The sequence below is a fragment of the Mastomys coucha genome, unplaced genomic scaffold (genome assembly GCF_008632895.1).
Source record: "Mastomys coucha isolate ucsf_1 unplaced genomic scaffold, UCSF_Mcou_1 pScaffold21, whole genome shotgun sequence".
Lineage (NCBI taxonomy): Eukaryota > Metazoa > Chordata > Mammalia > Rodentia > Muridae > Mastomys > Mastomys coucha.
In genome coordinates this window covers 85472376-85494329 of record NW_022196904.1, presented here as the reverse complement: position 1 = coordinate 85494329, position 21954 = coordinate 85472376, and the positions used below count along the sequence as shown (strand labels likewise).

Genomic DNA, 21954 nt, shown 5'->3' with positions numbered 1-21954 from the left:
GTGATGGCGATTCAGACTGTTGTGGTGAAATAACCATACTCTATACTCTTCAAACTTTAGTTCTGGATCAAATGGCTTGGCCTTGTGTGATTGGTGAGGAAGCTGAAGTCCATGGAGACATCTTCCTTGATCCTAAACCCACACACGTCAGTGCGGTGGTGGAGTAGAAACTGAGTCACAGGTGTTCTGACTCCAAGCTCAAGGAGCTCCTAAATGTTCTACCCCCTCAACACTTTAGATGTTTAGCTCCTCTGAGAAATAAAAGGTTCCTAGAGTTTTTTTTCATGGGAACACAAGCTCTTGAGCTCACTTGGGGTCACAGCCCTGCGTGGCTCCCTGCTCACCTCTGCAGGCAGCTCAGGTATGGATTCTTGACTTATGATTTAGGCATGATCTTCTTGTGTGTGGGTAGTGTTTCTACTTCAGTTTACAGACCTAGAACCTGACGCTTGGCAAGACTTTTTCAGGGTCACATGGAAAGGAAAAGACAAGAATGGAGTTCAAAGCAGGTGCCCTTGACTTCGGCCCTCGCTGCACTGGGTTTGGCTGGCAAGGGCTGTGTTATTCTAGGAGTGGGAAGGGATTTGGTCCTCTTTACACAGAGATGAGTCCCTGAGCAGCCTGAAGCAGAAGCTTCCAGGCCCACTGGGATCATCCAGAGCAGGAGGAATTTACCTCGAAAGGGAACCATGTGTGGCTTTGGAAAGGGAAATCCCTCCGGACCTTCAAGAGAAATAGGTCTTTGGGATGGCCCTACCCAACAGCCAGTCTGCTTACATATGCCAGTGTGCTGGGTTGTGTTTCTGTCCATAAGACCCTGGGACAGCCACCATTACATCTGATTGCCATCTCTGAGTGGTATAGGACAGTGGGAATCGTACCCTATGTGTGCAGCTGACATCTCATGATGCGCAGGTGTCAGTGACTCAGCCAAGCTCACAAGGTGTCAGAGATGCACCTGGTGCTCAGAGAGATGGATGAGGAAAGGAGACAATGATGACAACAACAACAACTACTACTACTACCACCTAGGTCTTCCAGACCACAGCTATCCTCTGAAAGGCCAATCTCATAATGCCACTACTTAAATGCTGTGAACAGCTATTGACCAACTTCTAGGATTCTTGTCCTCATGACCACAGGAAGTGTGGGACCCTTTCAATGTCTTGAGCCCCTCTGCTGCTCAGTTCTGTCTGTCATTCTCAGGAGATTCCAGTCCTCCTACTTCACCCAGCTATTTATCATCTTACTCAGACCCTTCTTCCTTCTGGCTCTGTGCCTGTGTCCCGCTTCTCTTGAGCTGAGCATTCTCTCTGCTAGCAATGCCTGCCAATGGATGCCTTGAGAAGCTGCTTTGCTTCCGTTGTTACTTATTCTTGAAACAGGATCTCACTATGTAGCCTCACACTCACCATCCTTTCACCTTAGGGTTCTGAGTGTTTGTTCCACCACATCTGGTGCAAGAAGACACTTTAAGTGATGTGGGGGATTTGAAGCCAGATAGCTCAATGTTCTAGCCTTTCCATGTGCTGGCTGTGGGATCTAATGCAAGGAACTTAATATTTTTGTGATTCAGACCCTTTCTCTCCTTCCTCCACCAACAGGAAGTGGTGTGTGTATTTGTGTGTATGTGTGACTGTATGTGTGTGTTATGTGTGTGTTATGTGTGTAATGTGTATATGAGTGTACATGTGTGATGTGTAGGTGAATGTGTGTATGAATATGTATGTATGTGAATGTGTGTGAGTGGTATGTGTATGTGTGTTCTAATGAGAGTTAGGGTCCAGATTACTGTGAAAGGCTCTTGCTAAGACTGGCCCCTAGTTGGCACCTGGGAGCATAGACTTGAGGAGAGTTCCCTGTGTGAACTGATACAGATGGTTGCTCCACTGTGTACACACTACATATTCAACTCAATGCTGCATACACGTTTTCCTTCCAAGAGGGTGTGATTTCAGTATGTTCCAGTCAGAGACTGTCCCTATGGCAATTCCCATTATAACCCTAGTGCACTGGGTCCCTACTGTGCCTCCCGCCTGGCAGCTTCTGCTGAAGAATCAGGGTGTGTCTCTTCTGGGTGACACCATGAGGCAAAGCCTCTGGAACCTTGGGCCTGCTTTGAAGCCCCTGACTTTACCCCACACACCTTTCCTTTACCAATTTTGCCTCATGTTTTTCACCACAGGGAACTCAGAGCCATACTCATGAAGAGTATCATGAGCCCTATTTGCAAATTCCCAAACCTGGAGTGGTCTTACACAACTATTTGTGGGAGAGTGGGGTGGGGGTTAAGAGGTTGTATGTGGGAAGTAGTCTGTATAGCACTTGGAAGCTCCCATGGAGGGCTCTAAGAGTGTCTGGCATGGTTATGGATGCTCTTGAGCACATGAAATGATATCCTTTCTGTGTTTGCTCCTCTCAAGCATCATCATTAGTGCCTATGATCCCTTCAGAGGTCTACCTCCCTCTAGAAGATTCTTGCACAGCAGTGGGCTTTGTCTTACATACATCTGAGATCAAATCACTCAGCGACAGAGAAGACTTCCTATTCAAACGCTTCAGCACTCATTTTACAAATAAAGCAACGAGGTTCAGGCAGGTCAAGTGACGTTCTAAGGTTGCCTTGTCTCATCAGAAGGGATCGTGTCTCATTTGGGGAACCACAGTAGGGTTGGCCTGGAGATTGCCGAGTAGCCCTCATTCCCGAGGTTACATAGACTACCTCCCAAATTCAGTATGAAGAAAAGAAAAGCTCCAGGCTCCTGGACTAGGCCTGGGAAGAGCTGAGGCAGAGCAGAGGTCTGGCAGCCTTCTGCTCAGGCTTCCCCTGCATCTGACAAGAGCCTGATGGGTTATTAATCAGACAGTCCCTATGAAATCAATTAAGGGCTTGATGCTGCAGCCAGTCAAAGAAGTGGATCAGAGGTTGGGGGACCTTAGGCACATGGCTCCACACAGAAGAACTACAGATGCTCATGTAGGGCTTACTCCAGCTCTAGGGGGCACAAGTAGGTCCAGGCTCCTCCCTGAAGGACTCAGTTAAACTTGGGGATTGGCAGAGGTACAGGAGATATAAGAAATGAGCAGGTCTATGGAAGCCTGCTCTCTCCATCCTTCTGATAGACTTCTTTTTTCTGCCAGGATGAAATTCAATTCCTCTTGGTCATCCTACCAGTTGCTATGGTATCTGCACATTTACTTAGATTCTCAGCATGGATTCTGTTTAACAATGAGGGAAGTGTGTGTGTGTGTGTGTGTGTGTGTGTGTGTGTTTGTTTGTGTGTGTGTGTGTGTTATTCTGTTTTGTTTTTTGGTAACTTGATTATATAGTTCTCAGGTGTAACCTTTGTTGATGTGTCATGTCATGCCAAAAGGTTTGGCACGCTTGAAAGCCAAGGCAAGAAGATGGCCCATGTACTTTAAAAATTCCACAATCTTTCCCTAATGCTGATTCCACCTGCCAGACCTGACAACTCTCTCTCTCTTAACTTCATCTTGTTAGCCTGGTGCCATCAGCCTGCTAAGGTCAGCATTAGCATGCACAATTCTGATGACATCGCCCAGCAGAACGGGCACTGCTCTCAGTTTGGGGGACCATCTTGAGATACAGAGCATTTTGGAGTCACAGACAGACAAGGCCTTCTTCAGCTATTCAGCTGGGCTTCAGGAATAAGCAGGACTCAGCTACACCAAGAAGGGAAGAAGAGGGCAGCTCTAGTGGGGGTGTGCAAAGGCCTGTGCAGAAGCCTGAAAGAGTATAGGGTGGAGGAGGCTATAGGCAAACACATATTTAAATACACATTAAACACACATGATCTAATTACATATAATAATGGTGTGCTGCATGTATGTTGGTGAACGCATGAAAGGGTGTGTGTGCCGTGTACACCTTTTGGTACATTTAGGAGACGTTTTTCTTCTTGCTTATTTGATTTGCTAGCAGCTCTATGATAGATACTACTTATTTGAATAATAATGAAAGGTGAAATCACAGGAGGACAGAGAATCGACAAGAGACTTCTAGCTGACACGGCACAGGATGTGAGCTGGGAGGATCTTACACCACATATTGACCCACCCCTGAAAAATCTCACTTGTTGCCCCTCTTCTACCTCCCTTTCCTTTGAGAAATATGCAGGAGGAAGTCCTGCCTTGCTCCAAAATGAGAAAAAAAAATGACCATCCAAATAGTGAGAGTGGCGGCCATGACCCGTGCAGATAACTAGACCTGCTGATTGGTGCGTGGTTTCCATCAACTGTATCCCACTCAATGAGCACTGAGCATAATGGGAGCTTGATTGGCTACCCCTGGAGGGATGACAACTGTGAATGCACTCTGTAACCGGTGAGGGCAGGAGAGGCATTTTAAAGCATGTGAACAGAAACGGCAATAATTAGGACACTGAGCTGAGTCATGGTTGGCTGATACCTGAGAAACTTGGGCTTGAAAAAATGATTCCATGGGAATGAAGTGTGACCAAAGGATTGTGAGTTTCCTCATGCAGAGCCACCATGCCAATACTGTCACCATGATCATCGCAGGCTGGGCAGAAGCAAGTGTGCATAGGTTTTGTGTGAAGGCTAATTTCATTTTCTTAAGTGTGGTTCGGCTTTGCACTCCTCAGGGGAAACAGGAGATTGGGAAAAGAAAACCCGGGTCTTCTTCCTTTAAGAGAGGGTGTGGAAGAAGAAGTGTTTCTGAGCTAGCCTGGGACACTTCACGTGGGATTCAGAGAACAGGGAGAGGCCATGCCTAAAGTGCTTTGTTCAGGTGGTAAAACTACATATAGATCTAATTCTTTAATCTTCCTATGATTTTTTAAGTGAGTTGCAAGGTTTTTACAAACACACACACACACACACACACACACACACACACATGTCATTTTAGAAAACAGTAGTTAAGTACAGGGGAGGAAGATGGCTGCAGGACCCAGATTCCCTGCAGTCCCTGGGCTGAAGGAAACAACCCATGACACTCCTGGAAGAAGGCAGTGGACAGTCTGGAACAGAGAGTCTAGCATTGTGGGTTGGAGTTCCAGGCATATAATAACTTCCTGTATGAGCTGACCTACCACAGACCCATTGATTCTCAGCTTCCGGAACTCCTGGATGGGGGCATCACCTGAAAAATCTACCTCTCCAAGGTATGAGCATTGCATGACAATACGAAAGCCCAGGCTACCGATGCTGAGAGAAAAACCTTAGGGGCCATCATCACTGGGTGCAGAAGGATCAGGACATCAAGACAGGAGATGGGAAGGGGAGAATGGCCTTCACAGAGTTCCTGTCACAGTCCGGATGGTCTGATTCTAGGCACAGGGCAGTGCCATTGCGCACAGCTGGCAGAGTTGATGACCCAGCCAAAGTGGAACTGGGTGCCTACCTTGTCCTATTTCTGTGCCTTCCTCCTTTGCCACCTCTTGCCTGCATTTATAGAAGCCTTACCCAACCAGCCTCATTGCCATTGCATAGAGAAGGCAGGTGATGTTTGTGAGTCTATCAACTGGACCAACACCATACCTTTAGTAAGCAGTAGGCTAGCACTGAACTTTAGTCCTGGTGGGTTTTAAAATCCTAGCCTCCCAGAGCTCTCCTTCTATCATTGGAGAATAGCAGCCCGAGGCCAGGCACTTCATACCAGCTTCTCTGAACGGATATGAGGTAGAGACATATTCCCTGCTGGCCTGGCTACCAACAGACCCTAGAGTCCAGCTGGTCTGCCCTCTGCCCACCTAGCCCACCGGTGCCCTCCCAGCCTCAGTCCACTAAGGGCCCACCTGGTCTCCAGTGGGATGTTACTGTTGAGCAGCCAGTTGTCCTGGGCATGGGTTGGCTCCTGGGCGCTGCCGGCTGGGGGCTCCCCGGAGAGTGAGTGGTCTGTGGGTGCTGGGCTAGGGTTGCTCCTTGGGGTGAAGTTGCCCCTGTTCAAGGAGTTGATGGAGGCCGCGTGGTGCTGGTTGGGGGTATGGGCGTGGGGAAGTGGTGGCGGAGGCGTCCGGAGCCGAGGGTGGTTCTGCAGGCCGCTGGGATGATCTACGGAACAAGCAGTCATGGTCAGTGGGCTACTAGCTGGGTGTGGCCCCTGGGGGTGACAAACAACCACGGAGGACTGAACAAGACTGCAGGGGAGAGCATGAGTGCCTCCAGTACTAGCAAATCACATATTAATTCATTCAATCAAATCTGAGGTTCAAGAATAGTTCTGAACTCCTTCTGTTCTCTGCATGTGTTGGGGCAATAAACAAAATAAAAATTCCCACTCCATTGAACTTAGACTTTAGGAGAGCAATAAGAAACAATTTTTTGAGAGCAAGTGCATGAGAGCAAGAACAGGCTTGAGCGTGTGAGACTCCAGTTGTCAAATCAGCAACTTTATTCCGACCAACAGCTTCACCTTTGATCTGTCACACATTTAGAGTTTGGGTCTTTAGAGCCCAGTCTCTCACCAGTGGCTTCCTCACTTGACAGTGAGTGTGTTTGAAATAGAAGGTCTGGCACCGCGGGCCACATTTAATGAATTAAGAACCCTGGGGTAGGAACCCAGGAATCTGACTTTACGGAGCCCACAGGTAAGGGATGCATGTTTCAATTTGAGAATCACTGAATCTCATAAATGGCATATAGTAAATGAAATTAACAAGATAAATAAGTGCAAAGAACAGTTAGTTGAGAGTCCAACAAAGCTGAGAATACAGAGCTAGGGCACAGCTCTGTCTGTACGAAGCATGCACGCCTGTGACGGTGTAGAGTGGCCTGCCTCAGGGAGAGGAGGACTTTTGATCATAGTGAGCCATGCTGTGTCTGGGTGCATAAAAACCACCAGTACTCACTGAGCACACACTGTGTGCCAAATGCTATTCTGTGCCCCATACAGATGAGAAGACTTAGATAAATATTTTATTTAGTCCTTTCAATTACCCAGAGCAACAGGTATTACCATCACTAATACTTAGGTTAAAATAAAAAAAACAAAAACAAAAACAACAAAAGACACAAAAATCTGGTCTTGGAGTGGATAATACAAGTTCTATGGGAATGTGGTAAAGCAGATTCTCTTTGCATATAAATAAAGCAAACCAACTTTGGTGTAACGATGGCAGGCCTGGGAGAGAATCTTTCCCCTTCACCTAAGCTACTCTCACAAGGCTGAATAGCATGATTGGGAAGAAGTCAGGAAGTTAGAATTCAGTCTAGGTTCTACCATTTAGGAAACATACAACCCTGGACAAATCACTGAACCTCTTTGAGCCCCAGTTTTCACATCTGTGAAATGGGAAAGGCATTTGTTACTGAGATTATAGTACTACAAAGATACCAAATTGGCAGTCGACAGGACAGAAATATATTAATGGAAGATATATCACTCTTTACCGTTTATGGTAAAGAGATATGCAAAGTTTGGGTTGGGCTTACAGACCCTCTCAACTCTGATGTACTCTTGCTTTCCAGCGTCCTCTTTCATCAGCTCCCCTACAACTACCTATTCCAGCCATGTGACCTCCAAAGGTCAGGAGTGGTGGAGGTGATTCAAGGGACTGAAATCTCAGTGCAGGAAAGGAGGGTCCCTAGAGACCATCGAGTGTGGATGAAGCCCACTGTCCCCTGAAGATGCTGAAGTCCTGGGTCAGCAGAGAGTTAGCCCAGTTGTCCCTTGAGGGGAGAGGTAAGAACATGGATGCCAATCTGACCTGGGCAGGTAGAGAACCCACTCCTCTCCCAGTGAACAAAAAGCCTTGGATAGAGAAAGCAAAGGTGGGTGGGGCCATTTGCTGTGCCCCGGATCTCCTCCACAGCTCTGGCTGCCTCAGTACTATGTCAGCGGTTCTCAACCTCGACCCTTTCACTGGGCTGGTGTATCAGATATCCTGCATCTCAGACATCTACATCACAGTAGCAAAATTACAGTTATGAAGTAGCAACTAAGTAATTATATGGTTGTAGGTCACTACAACATGACTGTATTATAGGGTCACAGTGTTAGGAAGATTGAGAAACACTGCACTGTGTAAAACAGACAGACTTTAAACTCAGAGGGATCTACCTGCCTCTGCCATAAACACACACACACACACACACACACACACACACACACACACACACACGCACACACATGCACACACTTGTGCACACACATACATGCACATGCATATGGACATGCACACACACACACATACACACATACACATGCACATGCACACACACACACACACACACACACACACACAGTTGCCAGGGTTTTCCAGTACCTTCTTTTATTTTATATGCGTAGAAACCCTGAGCACTGGGGTCTCTGCAGACTCTCCAAGAGCACAGGGAGGGTCCTATGAGTGCTGAACAGAGCTGTGGATATGGGCTGGGCCTTGGTGTCCCACAGCTCTGAGGTCAAGTTTTGTTTCTTCCACTTACAAGCTATGGGCCTGGCAAGGTGTTTCCTGACTTCTCCTCTCATGCATGCTTTCACACATGCACACACACACACACACACACATACATACACATATACATGTACATACACACACATGCATGCATTTACACATATATACATACCCATCAATAAATGTAAAAAATTTAATGTTGCATTTAAAAAAACCTCTATGACATCCATCAAGTCACTGACCTTCAGAATTGTAGTTTTCTGGAGATTTCTTTCTAGAGAAAATGCCCATCATATAAGGCTGTTTTGAGATTCAAATGAGATGCCACATGTCAGGTGCTCAGCACAGTACCTGGCATACAGCATTTCAACTCTATGCTATTCTCTTTCCTGCCCTGGGGACTAAACCCAGGGCCTCAGATGTGCCCAACAAGTCCCCTGTCATGTGTCTACATCCCAACCCTGCAAACAGTAGCTGCTAATCCACAATAACGATAAAGGCACATGAATGAATAAACCATAAATAGCACTAAATGTCACCATGGAGATGACTCTTCAGCATTTTACACAGAAGTTCTAAAAAAAAAAGGAATGAGGAGGAGGAACAGGAAAATACTGCACAGAGAGGCAGCAGGCAGCGCCTTTTACTATGGCTGATGGATTCCACTTGGGGCCAATCCACTGGCTCCTGGAAGCCGGAAAAGCACCTGGAGCTTAACATAGATCAGAAAAATGACCAGATGCCTGGCCTGGACCCTCTGAGCTAGGTACCCAAGGCTTCAGGGTTTCAAAGGGGAAGGCATCATCTCCTTGATGCCTTAGATGAGACTCTCAGAGCAAGCAAGGACTGATACTAATCTTTCTCTCCCAAGGCTCATGGTAGGCCCTGGGAGAGCCCTGTGCTTTGTTCAGTGACTGATGGACCTTCATATAAAGATACACCCCATCCCTGACATGTCAGTTTCAGGAGGTGGCTGGTTGAGAAGAGCAGAGTGTAGCCCGGGAGTGTCACAGAGCAGCTTTGGCCTCTGACAGGTGATGTGACATCAGGGCAGGTTGCCACTTCTCCAAGCCTCTGGCTGCTTATTCATTTAGAAGATGCTTATGTGTTAGAAATGCCAATTAAAGGTAGAGAACATGGTCACAGACGTGGTCAACTTGGAGATGCTCAATCTAGTTAGACAACACATGAACTGTGCATGAGGTCATCATACATACCAGTTCACATGTATTGAGGGCTTACTAAGTGACAGACACTAAGTGCTTTACTTAGGAAATCCTGCAACAGCTCTGAAAAGAAGGGGCTATTGTCAGGTCTCACAGAAAGCACTTGCCCACACTTAGAAAACTATTAAGTGACAGGGCTAGAATTTAGGCAGACTGGCTTCAAACCTGTGGTGTGAAATCCTTCCCTTGTGTCCATCAAGTGGATCAGGACAGGCTAAATGCACCCAACAATGTCTGCTATACGGGGAGGACCTGACATGTGTTGATGGCTATCATTCTTATCACCCTTATTCCAGACCCTGGAACACCCGGAGGAACAGAGAGTGGCTGTTTGACTTTAGCTTTTGGAGTCCAGAAAGAAAGCACAAGAGGTGACACACAGCCTGGGTCACAGTGGGGCACTCCAGGCTGAGAACTGGGAGTGTGCATGGTGCTAGAAGACCAAGAGAGCATGGTGCTGGGTGCACACTGAATCAATAGTGTGAACAGCTGTGAGGGCAGAGGTTGTGGGTAGGGTACGAGAGTGAAGCAGGCCCAGGTGGTGGTTGCCTGGAGGCAAAAGGTTAAAAACTGGGTCATCACTGGGAAGGTAGGAGGAGCTGGAGCTATGGCCACTTTAACCCTGTCGGAAGCTCTGAGGCTGGTGGAGGGCGCGGCAGGGAGTGGGAAGTAGAGGCACAGGCATGCCCCAGAGCAATGGCAGGGTGCCTTCCTAGGAAATGGGCTGCTGTGGAGTAGGCCACTCTCAAGAGGGAAAAAAAAAAAGCATAAACGTTCATAGCTTTGGCTCAGCCATAACCCAAGCACTGAGACCTAAAGACAGCTCCAAGAAAGGGGGCCAGGTCAGGTGCACCAAGGCATCAACTCTGCCAAACCGCAGACAGGTGTCCAAAGCTCTCTTTGCTTCAGAGCTAATGATGACCCCACTGTGCACTGCAGTCATTAATTGGGCCCTGAAGATCATTGAATATGAAAGATGATGGTATTTAATTATCATAAAACACAAAAACTCTAGCTGCCTGAGCATGCCAACAGGAAGAATTATTTGGCTTCCATTAAAACACCATCGACCACCACTGACTTGGGATGGCGATGTAGAAGCGTGGAGTGCTGAGCTAATGAACCTTGGCCTACAAGACCAATTTAGACAGACCAGAGAGTTCTTTGTCACCACAGTTCGCGGCGGTATCGGGCGGCCCCTCTCCTGATCTCAGGTTGGCCTCCTTTGAGCTTTATTTGACTTGAGTTAACTCTGTCACCTGTCAGAGGTAGAGGTACATGCTAGTAGCTGGCAAACTGCAAAATCCCATGCCAGAATTAGAGAGAATTATCTTTAGTATTATGTTTCCATCTAGAATGGATTCCAAAGCAAGCCATGGTGTGATCAGGAGGTGAGGGGTAGTAGCTCTTGGGGCATGTTTTCTGTTCATTCACTTCCTCCCTCTATGGAATGTCTGCTGTTCACTTTCACTGGCGTCCCTTAATGGCCAGTGTACAGGCATTCTCAATGATATTTGATCTGACACACTAATTGAACATAAGAGAGGGACGGGCCTGGAGGTAGGGTAGCCCCTCCAGAACTTCTCATGCTAGAAGGAACACAGAGCCTTCAGGTTGCAAGATGGTTGCTTCACTTTCTCATTTATGTGAGGCCAAACACCCAGACTATGGCAATGGGTGCATGGTACAGGTTAGAACAACGGGGCAGTGCATGCCAAAGCCCCACTGTGTGGTACAGTGCTTCCTTCTTAGGGGGCTAGAAATGAGGAAGGGGTGTTTCCCAGAGTCCTGGTAGCTGTGCTGGCAGGACACAGCCAGGGAAGCTGGCAAATTCATACTGGTTTGTCTGTCCCAGAGGCACGCACCACAGTGGGCAGTAGTCGGGTAGACAGCTAACTGTATGATTTTCCTGCTTGTTCCACTCTCTGTTCCAGATCATTCTCTGTCCTCTGACTGCATGCCTGAGAATGCCCTGTCTCCGAGCTGAATTTCAATAGCTTTGGCTCACTGTGAGGCCACTAGAATGCTTGACACAGGACAGCAGACTGAGAGAGACTCCTCGGCTCAGTCCAGCACAGCGCACTAGGGTCATGGTCCCCACGTTTCTCCAGGTTACAAAGCATGCAGATGCAGTTGTCTAAGAAACTTCAAGGAAGAACAAGGGCTGGAACTGGGTGCTAAAGAAGAGGAAGCGCAACGTGTACAAGAGAGTGGCACAGGGTATTCAGGTAGGCGGCTGCTGTGAGCAAAGCCTGTGGCTGAAACAGCCAAGATGGTGTGGGGACCTGGATGCCTAGAGCAGAGTTCCACTGAGCAGTCACAAAAAGACAAATCTGGAGTCTGGTGGTGGCTTTATGGGTGTTCAGAGGACTCGTTCTGACTTCTAGACTTTTAAAGTCAATACTAGTAATAATAATGAGGCAGCGGCCTCAGGCCATTAAGTGGACCTGCGGTTACTGTCCAGCAATGGATGCCCTGCTGGATTAGGACTCAGGATGGGGTGGGTGGAAGACCCTGCTCTCTCTAAGCAAGTAGGGAAGGTAGAGCAGTGACCCAAGACCACCAGATAGAGAGAGATGAAATTAGCAATGTTCTCTACCCCCAGAGTGCCAGTAATTCACAAACTAAGGTCATCACAACCCATGTCTTCTAAGTGTGGCTAGGTTGGTAGACTGCCATCTGAACGGAGTCACTATCTCTCAGCAAATACCCACCTACCCATGACTTTTGTCCCTGTCAGCAGCTAAATTGCTCTGTGATCTTGAGTGAGGCACCTATTGTACCTGAGCCCCAACTTCCCAGACCGACGAATAGGGAAAGGAAATAGGGGGAGACTTCTCTAATTCTAGGATGCAAGACTGAATCATAGGTGTCAGGTGAACCTTCGATGTTTGCTCATCAGCATCTGGTTGTCAAAGATACTCCCAGCATGCTGTGTGTGGGATATACTGTATGGCTGGGTACCAAAAAAGTAAAATAGAAACAGCCTGCTCCTTCCTTCCCTGCTTCCTGCTTCCACGGCTCTGGCTCCTGCAAGTTTCCCTCTGGACCTAAGTACTGGTGCTGGGGACAGAGGTGGGCTAGACAGGCTTTCTGCTGTAAAATTGTAATAGACTTGTTGGAAAAGGCCAGCTGAAGCCAGAAGCATTGGCGGCGGGGGGGGGGGGTCATTTCTGGGTATATGCATTCCCTTAAATCTATGTCTACCTCAGGGCTGAATTTGTTCTGGGAGAACTTTGTGGCTGTCAAGTGAGCTTTCCTTCCTGTCACTCTCACCTCCATAGCCTTTTCAAAAAATGGTCTGACCCATAAAACAGTCAGGTCAAGACCTAAATCAACAAAGGGCCACAGTTGATATGGTAAGACAGGAGTGATTGCAAGTAAGTAAGTGTGTGTGTGTGTATGTGTGTGTGTGTGTGTGTGTGTGTGTGTGTTCAGCAGGAGTATGATGTCTTGGAGCAGATACACAGTCAATAGAGTGCAAAGCACTACAAATGAGCACAGGCAGTTGTCAGATGGGGCTGATAGGTGGGGCAGGCCTAGTGGAAGCTCACAGACAGGGGATCATCTCATACATTGGAGGGTGACTCTCCTCTGGACTATTTAGTGGTTCCTTGGCTTCCCGAGATTGGGGAGATCCCATGAGGACAGAAGGAGGATCACTCCTATCTGCCTGAAAAGAGAGGGTTTTAAGTAAGTATGTGTGTGTGTGTGTGTGTGTGTGTGTGTGTAGGAGCCTGCCAAGAGCTTAGGACTAGCTTTCCAAGTCCCATGGCTTAGGTCCACACAGCCTACCTGCCAGGAAGTTAAATGCCCAATTACATCCCATGGAGCAGAGCTCTAGATGGAAGAACTTCCCTTTTTAGCTACTAACTCACTCATGGCTTTGGATGGGCCTTAATTTGTCTATGAGGAACGTGGGATTCCTCCATTCAACAGAGGTAGTCTCTGCCAGGCTTTGATAGTCTGATTCCTAGAGGCTATTGCTTGTGCCTCTCAGGGAATGTCCCAGAAAGGAGAGGTCAGGATGAGCAGGCCTGCTTCCCTCAAACACAGGAGCGGATTGTCTCCGTGGAGTGCTTGACAGATAAATCAGGACCAGGCCAGGGAGTCGAAGACAACAACAGTCCAATTTAAGAACCAGCAAACTGGATCCTGTCATTACCTGCTTTCAAGCCTGTGGGTGAATCCCCTGCCCCATGGACAGAGCCCCTCACCCTGCACCCTGAGTTCTACCACTGTAGGATGGTCCCCACACTCTCCACCCTCCTCCGTGAAAGATGCGAAAGACCAGGCCATCTTAGACCCCTCACAAAGCTGTGTCAGTTACAGCTTTGCTGGTGCTGTTCTGACTGGAAGGTCATGCTCATTTCATTGTCTGGCTGACTCCAATTAGAAACTCTTCCAGGAAGCCTTCGGTGACTCCCTTCTCCCTAGTTTGAGGTAGAGTCTCTTCCTTCAGCTTCTTCAAGTCACCATATTCACTAAGTCATCGCCATATTCTTAGAGCATGTGAGCATACAGTTTGATGGAAGGAAGGAGGCCCATGGAAAGTTTATGATGTACCCAGTATGTAGAAGGGGAGAGGAGGTTTGAAGTTGAAGCTGTTCAGCCCTAACAGTGGCGCTCACACACTGCATGAGCCTGCTCTAAGCTCTTACGCCCTTTTAGCCAGCCTGTCGCTGTCACCTAGGTGTGCCAGAGTTTAATCACAAGATAGAGCCATTTCTTCAGAATTTACTGATGGAGATAAAGGGGAGGGAGAGAAGGGAACATGACGGACGTGAATTCTCCTCCTGAGGGTACTCTCTGGGTGAAGAGAATTAGGAAGCATGACCTGATAATCTGCCCTGATCTTCAGCACTAGGGTCTGTTTCTACAACACAGGCTGTTGCCTGCAGGAGCTGTGAGAACCATGTCTTTATTTCTTTTTCATACTGTCTCCAGCTGCTTGTGAAAACATAAAGTGTTTACAGCCACCTCAGTTACCAGCTGTGCCTCCTGTGCAGTTTGGAGAATATCAGGTCAAGTGTAAAGAAAGGATCAGGCTGCCCGGAGTACCTAAAACCCTCCATGCCTCCCGACAACTGACATCAGCACTCAAGTACAGAAGCCAATGATGCCATGGACTTCCCCCAAAGGAACAGTCACGATAATAAAAGGAACACCACCAAGAGACAGACATTATTCTTGCTTTAAAGACCCAGAGCTCTGCATGGTTCAGGAGCTTACCCAGCTGTCAAAGCCCATGGACAGAGACTTTCAAGCCTGGGTTCAGAGGCCAACCCAGGAACCACAACTGGCTTTACAGAGCTAGATGTGAAACCTTGAGGCCCAACCATAGCACCATCCAACCCAATCGGGTCTTAGTACAGCCTGGTGGCATCCTGCTCACGTGGTAGATACCTTTCTCCTTTAGGACCTGATGTACCTGATAGGAAAAAAGGCCAAAAGCATTCAGCTAATTGCCCAGGCCACAGAGGTACTTTTTATGATTCACTACACACCACGTGTGGGCTTTATTTCTGATACTTTTTCAGGATATTGTGGGCAGGTATTCTGTTCGTTAGTGTCTAGAAGGCCAGTCATACTGGAAACAAGAGACATTCTTGTCCTCTTGTAGCCTTCTGCAAAGTGTACAACTCTGCCCCCAGGCCACTCATAACAACAATGGCCTTAAAGTATCAACAAGTAGGCCACTGTTAAAGCACCATTGGTACCCAGTGCCTTTGAGGCAGTAGGAGGAGCACAGAGCTATGTATTAGGAGGCTGGCCTGGGTCTGAAATAGCTGTGAACTCACACAAATGACTGAGCTCATCTTGTGGCATCTTCCTGATGTGAAATATGGAGATACTAGTCCCAGGGGACAGCATTCACAGAAAGAGCTAAGAAAACGAATGCATGACCCAGTGCACCTGCCTACCAGTGGGCATTAGCTATATTTATCATTGCATTTCAGAAGGAGAGACTGAGGCATACACAGGAGAAATCTGCTCTTGCTCCATTGCTACTCAGTACACAGACAGGACTGCATGTGCCTTTAGTTTCACCTGTCTGTCCTGGTGAAGGCAAGGACATTCTTCCCACACTTAACCTCCCGGTTTCCTTCCCCTGGCAGTTAGGAGGGACCCTGTAAATGCCCGTTGTTTTCATTTGTATTTGAGAGTGGTCTCTTTAATGCTGCACTCTGGTACATGAAGCTCTAGGAAGTGATGCCAGGTCTTTGCCCTTTGATAGCCACGGCATTCTAGGTGACAGATTGGCTAAAAAGGTATGAGAACCCAGAGTAGGATCTTAGGGCATGTGAGTACCATGACTCTGCATCCAGCAGCCTCGGGTTCAAAATCTCACCTGCCCTTCTACAGACTGGCCATATCACAGGCCTCTTTTGAGTCCCTATTTCCCGACATCAGCAGGGTCACTGATGCTGCTAACCTGATTTCCGTGCAGAAAGTGCACACCTGGGCTTATTCCCCAAGAGGATTCTTTTCTTCCGGCTGAGGAATATTTTATTTTTCCAATTTCAGAATCTACTTATGTTAAAAGTCGGAAGAGAAAGAAATCCAATCAGCTCAGCTGAGGTTTGCGAAACAAATAATGCAGCCGGCACAGCACCTTAATCAAACTGTTATATTCATAGCCACAGTGATCAGAGCTCTGCCTAATTTATGCCGCCCAGCGTGGCCTAGGAAATGCCTCTTGTCAACATTTGCAACCAACACCAAGACAGCCGCTGAGGAGACAGCGTGGCTCCCCAGGCCTGGCATCCTGGGAAATCAGGGGTACATGTGGACTTGAGGCTTGTTCCTCAACCTGCACTCACACCCGGATGCCGTTCTAGACTCCTTTTGGTGTTGTGAAGAAGAGAATGATGGAAGCTTTCAGTCTGGCTGCTTCGTTTGCTTTGTGCATATGGTTAGGTTTGAATGTGAACTGTCTTCCAGTAGCTCCCTGTGAGGGAGGCTCAGCTGTTGGAAGAGGTGCAATCTTTGGGACTATGACCTCAGTAGAAGGGCGTCATTGTGGGTGGGCTTTGAAAGTGCTATCTCTTTCTGGTTCTAGTTTAAGCCTCTGCTTCCTAATCTACCAAGATGTGGACAAGTCACACCATAAGTTCCCACCATCGAGGACGGTAATCCACTCCAGGAGCTATGCTGTCAATGCCATAAAGGATTGATACCCTTTGAAACTATGAGCAAAATCAATCCCCTTCCTCGAATTGTTTCTGTCAAGTATATTATCATAGCAACAAGAAAAGTGGGTAGAAAGTTAGTACTAGGAATGGATTCACCACGGGAACTGACCACACAGTTCCTAGACCTTTAGCTTTAGGAACTGTGGACTAAAGAAGCTGGAGAATGCTGTGTACAGAGCTTAATGAGCCATTGCTGGGGGATGGGGGGGAGGTTCAGAAGACCAGAACACTAGTAGAAAATGTGGGTAGTAAAGACTGTGCTCATGATGTTTCAGAGGGAACAGAGACTCGAATGGGACATGGGGCATGTTTGAATTCTTAGTTCTCAGCTGGCAGGACCATTTTGGAAGGTGGAAGATTCTTTGGAATTATTTAGCAAAAATGTATTTTTTAGGGGATGGCTTTGATGGCGATATTGGCAGAACTCCCCACTTTCTGATTTGATAAAACCTGAACAAGTCATATTACAGGCTGCTTCTGCCACTGACTGATGCTTCCACTGTCAGACCTTCCCTGTCATGAGGGACGGACACATCTCTTGAAACCATGATCCTAAAGTCTTAGTTTGCACTGTCTTAGCAACGAGACAAGTCACTGATTTGTGTATGTTACTCCAATCTGTGTAACAACCCCATGGGGTGACTACTTCTTAGAGTTCCATTTTGTAGCAGAAGAAACTAAAACAGAGAGGATTTTATAGGTTGCCCAAAGCCAGGTTTGCTGGCTGAGACAGGATCCAAACCTAGGTGTCCAGCCTTGGAGTCTGTGTTTTTGATGCTCATACACCATGCCTTGACTGTCGATGTAGATCACACAGCATGATATGGGTTAACCTCTTCACTAATCAGAAGCCCCAGCAGTCTGCCAGTGCAGCTGTAGGGTGATGGTTCCACTTTGGGTAGGGCCTTTTGCAACAGTGGCCATTGCTCATAACATGGTAGTAGGGCAGATGTGATTTGTAAGGTCCAAAAGTCAGTATGGGTTATCTCTAAGCGCCTAGCTTGTCTGTTGACTACAGTACAGAGGTCTTATGAATGAGAAGGGAAATGGGGGAAATCTGTCTATCTGGAAATCAGGTAGAATTCACTTGATTGAGACTGTTTCTTCCCACTATGCCTTTGCCCCTCACATGTCTACTATTTAGGGTCTTTGCTTGCCTGCCATTCCTTTCCCTTTAGGTACCTTCTGGACTGGAGCATCCTGTCCCTACTGGTAGCCAGTGAATCTGGTGGGATAAGGCAGCCAGTGAGCACCCTCATCCTTCTGGTTTGGCTGTGTGACCCTAGTCTTTCCCAGCCTCCTTCTCGCTCCCTGAGGTTGAAACTCACTTCAGATACTGAAATGGCACACCCATGCCCTTCTGCAATCTGCAGGTAGACTCAACTCTATCTTTTGGAGGTTAGTCATACCTGGTGACCATGGTCCTGAAATCACAAGTACCTGCCCTCACACAGCTACACACTAACTCCAGTGTCCATGAAAGTCCCTCATAGGTTTGATGGTCCCTTGAGATAGCTCTCATTCACTGTCATGCCACTTGTACCCAGTCTGACACTTGCCACATAATAGGTTCAAATAGTGCGTGAAGAAGTGAACAGGAACAACGTTCTTGGACTTCACTAACATGTAAGCAACTTTCATGAGCTTGCTGTCCCTACAATGAAGTATGTCCATTTCCACTTCACAAAGCAAATGTCCTGTAATGATCTGTGGATATCGAGTAAGGAAAGGATGTCTCCTTCTAAGTACTCAGGGCAGAAACAGTGCAGAACCAGGACAGCTGTGCTTTGGGGCTTGGGGACAGGGCAAGACAGTGTGTGGGTCATGGTGACATGGTCTGTGTGTGTGTGTGTGTGTGTTTTTTTAATGTAATAGTTGTTCTTTACTCTGAGACTTTCATACACGTATACAATGTATTTCAATCTTCTCCAAGCCCTCATTCCTCTTGTCCAGTTCCTCCTGCCCTCCCAACTTCACATTAGCTTTAGTTGCTGTCGCTTTTCTAGCCCACTGAGTCTAATCAGTGGTGCCTGAATGTGCATGGGTGTGGAGCCATCCACTAGCGTACAGGCAACACCAGTGGCCACATTCCCAAAGAAAAATGACTCTCCCTCCCACAGCTGCCATCACTGCCTGTAATAACCCTTCAGCTAAGGGTGGGTCCTCGTAAGCCTCTTCACCGCCCTTGCTGGAATTCTGCACGTTTTGTACATCCTCAGCTCCTGCTGTATAACTCAGGCACACTGTTACTAATCACACTTACTCCCATTGATTTTTTTTTATCCCCAAGGACAAACTACCTCATCCCTCCTTAATCTAATGACTAAAATTAGGCAAACTCAGCCAGCTGATACACATTAGGCATTGCCCCAGAAAGGAAGACATCAAATAAAATATGACCAAAACCCTTTTTATGTCTCCATTCTCTTAACTGCCCATGCAAATCAGGCAGAGGCCTTCCAAATAAGAAAAAGATGTTGGGAGCTGTGGATGTGCTCAGGATCCTTCTTTGGGTCAGGTCACCCAGGGAACCTCTTGATGCTGTCCCCCTTTCTCATGAGAGCACCGAATCTCTCCTGTGAGTCAGGCAGGCATGGTGGTTAAGACTTTACATTGGTGTTTTCCATCTCACAGTATTGCACTGTGAAGACCTTAAGCCTATTTTACACAGTAGGAAACTCATGCTTGCAGAAATGAATGGTAAGCCCCAGGTTACCCAGGAGGAAGTAGATTCAAACCCAGGACTAAGTTTGTCCTCCCTCGGGCAATCCATTGAAGCTGCGGACAGCCAGCTTTGTGAAGTCTGAAACTTATAAAATGCAATGGTCACCACTTGCAGCATTGTATTCAGAGGACTAGAGAGGGGTGGTCCAGATGCCCAGGTCTGTCCTGAATCTGGATAGGCAGAACCTGAAGTCTGGCCAGGGAAGACCATTGAGGAGCAATCATGTCCAAACACATGGGAACTGAGCCTGAAGGAACTTCAGAAATAACATCTCTGTTCCTCCCTCTCAAGGACTCAAATGTGGCACTGAGGAAGATTTCTAAATGTCAAAGCCTCTGTGAAGATTGTCTGCCCGCCTCCTTTGCACACACTTGAGGTCTGCGCTATAATTGCAGACACGTCTTCTCTGGCCCTCCATATTTGCCTTGTCTGAGCCCATCTGTGCTTGGCTGTAGTCAGTACAGGAAAGCATTACAGGAAGATTCCTGGAGGAACTGTGTTGTCCCAGCAGACTAATGGGGAAGGCTGGTAATGGTAGATGGAAGGCCAAGGCAAGAAGAGAGGCAGCAGCTCTGGGGAGAGCCTGGTGTGAGGTTGAAAGCTCAAACCACTCTTCTGACCTTTCTCCAGTCTGAGAACTGCATCTTTCAGCTGGAATCTCAGCTATCCTGAGGATCATGGGAATTCTGGGAGCCTCCAAAGTCATAGACTTTTCCCATTTTCTAACCTCAAGGCAGAGGCAAGTCAGCCACTAGCACCTATTATGTACAAGGCCAGGAAACAGGAATAGAAAGAGAGGCCATTATTAAGATGTCAAGCTTCCCTCAGAGGTCAGGTTTGGGACAATGAGCCCTAACTGGAGACAGCATGGAAATCAGTAAGACCCTGGGCACATGTCCAGTGTGATTGGGCCGGAGTGGATTGATAGGCTCTTGTCAGATTTGAAGAGCGGACCTAAGAGAAGCAATGAACAATTAGCAGATGGCAGCATGCAGCAGGCACACTGCAGGACACTTTGTTCAAGGCCTCAGAGACAGTCCCTAGAGGCCTTGAAGATGGGCACAGCTAAATGATAGAGACAATGGATAATATGCAGAGACAGTGTGAGCAGAGGCAGGCAGGCAGAAAATAGAGGGAATGTGGTTTGCACCACTCAGAGGCAATTAATTTAATTAAGCACTGCCCTCCTGATGTCTTCATGGTGACAGGACTTATTACTTAACTCTTCCTGTGTTTTTGCCCAGTGTCTCCAACTAGACCATCTTGTCAAAACATTTCTTTAATTCTCTGGTTCTCCCTAGAGTCCACATAGTTCTTGGTGTGAGACAAAAGCTACTGCAGCCATTACCAACATATTGAGGACCACTTCCCCAAGTTGGAAAAGAACAATGGTGGCATGGCTGCCATTTCTGAACATCCTGTCCAAAGGCCAGTCACCACCTCACATAGCAAACACAGATGAGAAATAAGTGCATGTGATAAGGGTGGACACCCTGGTCACCTTTGCCAAAGGTATGATTGCAATCCAGAGAAGCATTGTTTGTCCCACGAGTATGACATAATTCAGTGGGCATTATAGCCCCAAAGACTGACATAAGAAAATAAATAAAGCAAAATACTCCAATTTCAAAATAGAAAAGGTTTCACTGGGAGGCTTACCGGGGAGGTGGGGTGTTTCAGGATTATCCTCAGAAGTAGGCAAAGGTCACCAGCGTCCATCACCCTAGCCACCATTACCCCAGTCTGCAGGGAAGCTCAGCTACATCTGTATCACCTCTCCTTCCCCTGGCACCTATTGTCTGCCAGGCACTGAACAAGTCACAGAGTATATGATAATAAAAAAGAATTTTCCCTCTCAAACAGAAGGTACAGGGTCACCAATCAAACACGGTGCGGCAAGCAGCAAGTGGTTAAGGCCAGTGTGTCACCTTTTCAGTCACCCAAGGGCTGTCCAATCAGAGGGTCTCATTCTTGATTTCATATGCTGTCATCACCTTGAAATTTGTCAAATAAATTTTGAATAGGGGCCCTACACTTCTGCTATACAATGGACCCCATAAATTATGTGGGCAATTCTGGATGTGGGAAAAAGACTTTGTCATCTGGCTTCCATCCTTCCCTTTGACAGAGAGGAGTAAGGCTGTTTGGGGACGTGGCCACTGCTGACAATGTTTGAGAGAGAGCGAGGTGACTCCATCTCCTGGGTCAATGAGTGGTGCAGAATGAGCAAGTGACCTAGTTTGGAACAATGAGACTTAAAGGCAGCTTCTTGAAAATACCCTTTGGTCCTTTGTTCTTGTTTTCTGGTTTTTTTTGTTGTTGTTGTTGTTTTGTTTCATTTTTTAATCATCAATAGATATGAAGCCAGTCTTTCTTCATCATTAAATGGCTGTACTGTTACTAATAGCCATCTTCCAGCTACAAGGGGA

The 21954-nt window shown here is 47.3% G+C and overlaps 1 protein-coding gene across 17 annotated transcripts in view; it reads right to left on the bottom strand.

Moving 5' to 3' along the window:
* Window positions 1-21954, bottom strand: part of Tenm4 (teneurin transmembrane protein 4) — a 702050-nt gene that overhangs the window by 210650 nt on the left and 469446 nt on the right. For all 17 annotated transcript variants that reach the window (XM_031387401.1, XM_031387403.1, XM_031387408.1 and 14 more), the window contains one exon: window positions 5781-6036. In XM_031387401.1, the coding sequence (XP_031243261.1) occupies window positions 5781-6036 (256 nt within the window). The remainder of the gene's footprint in view (window positions 1-5780; window positions 6037-21954) is intronic.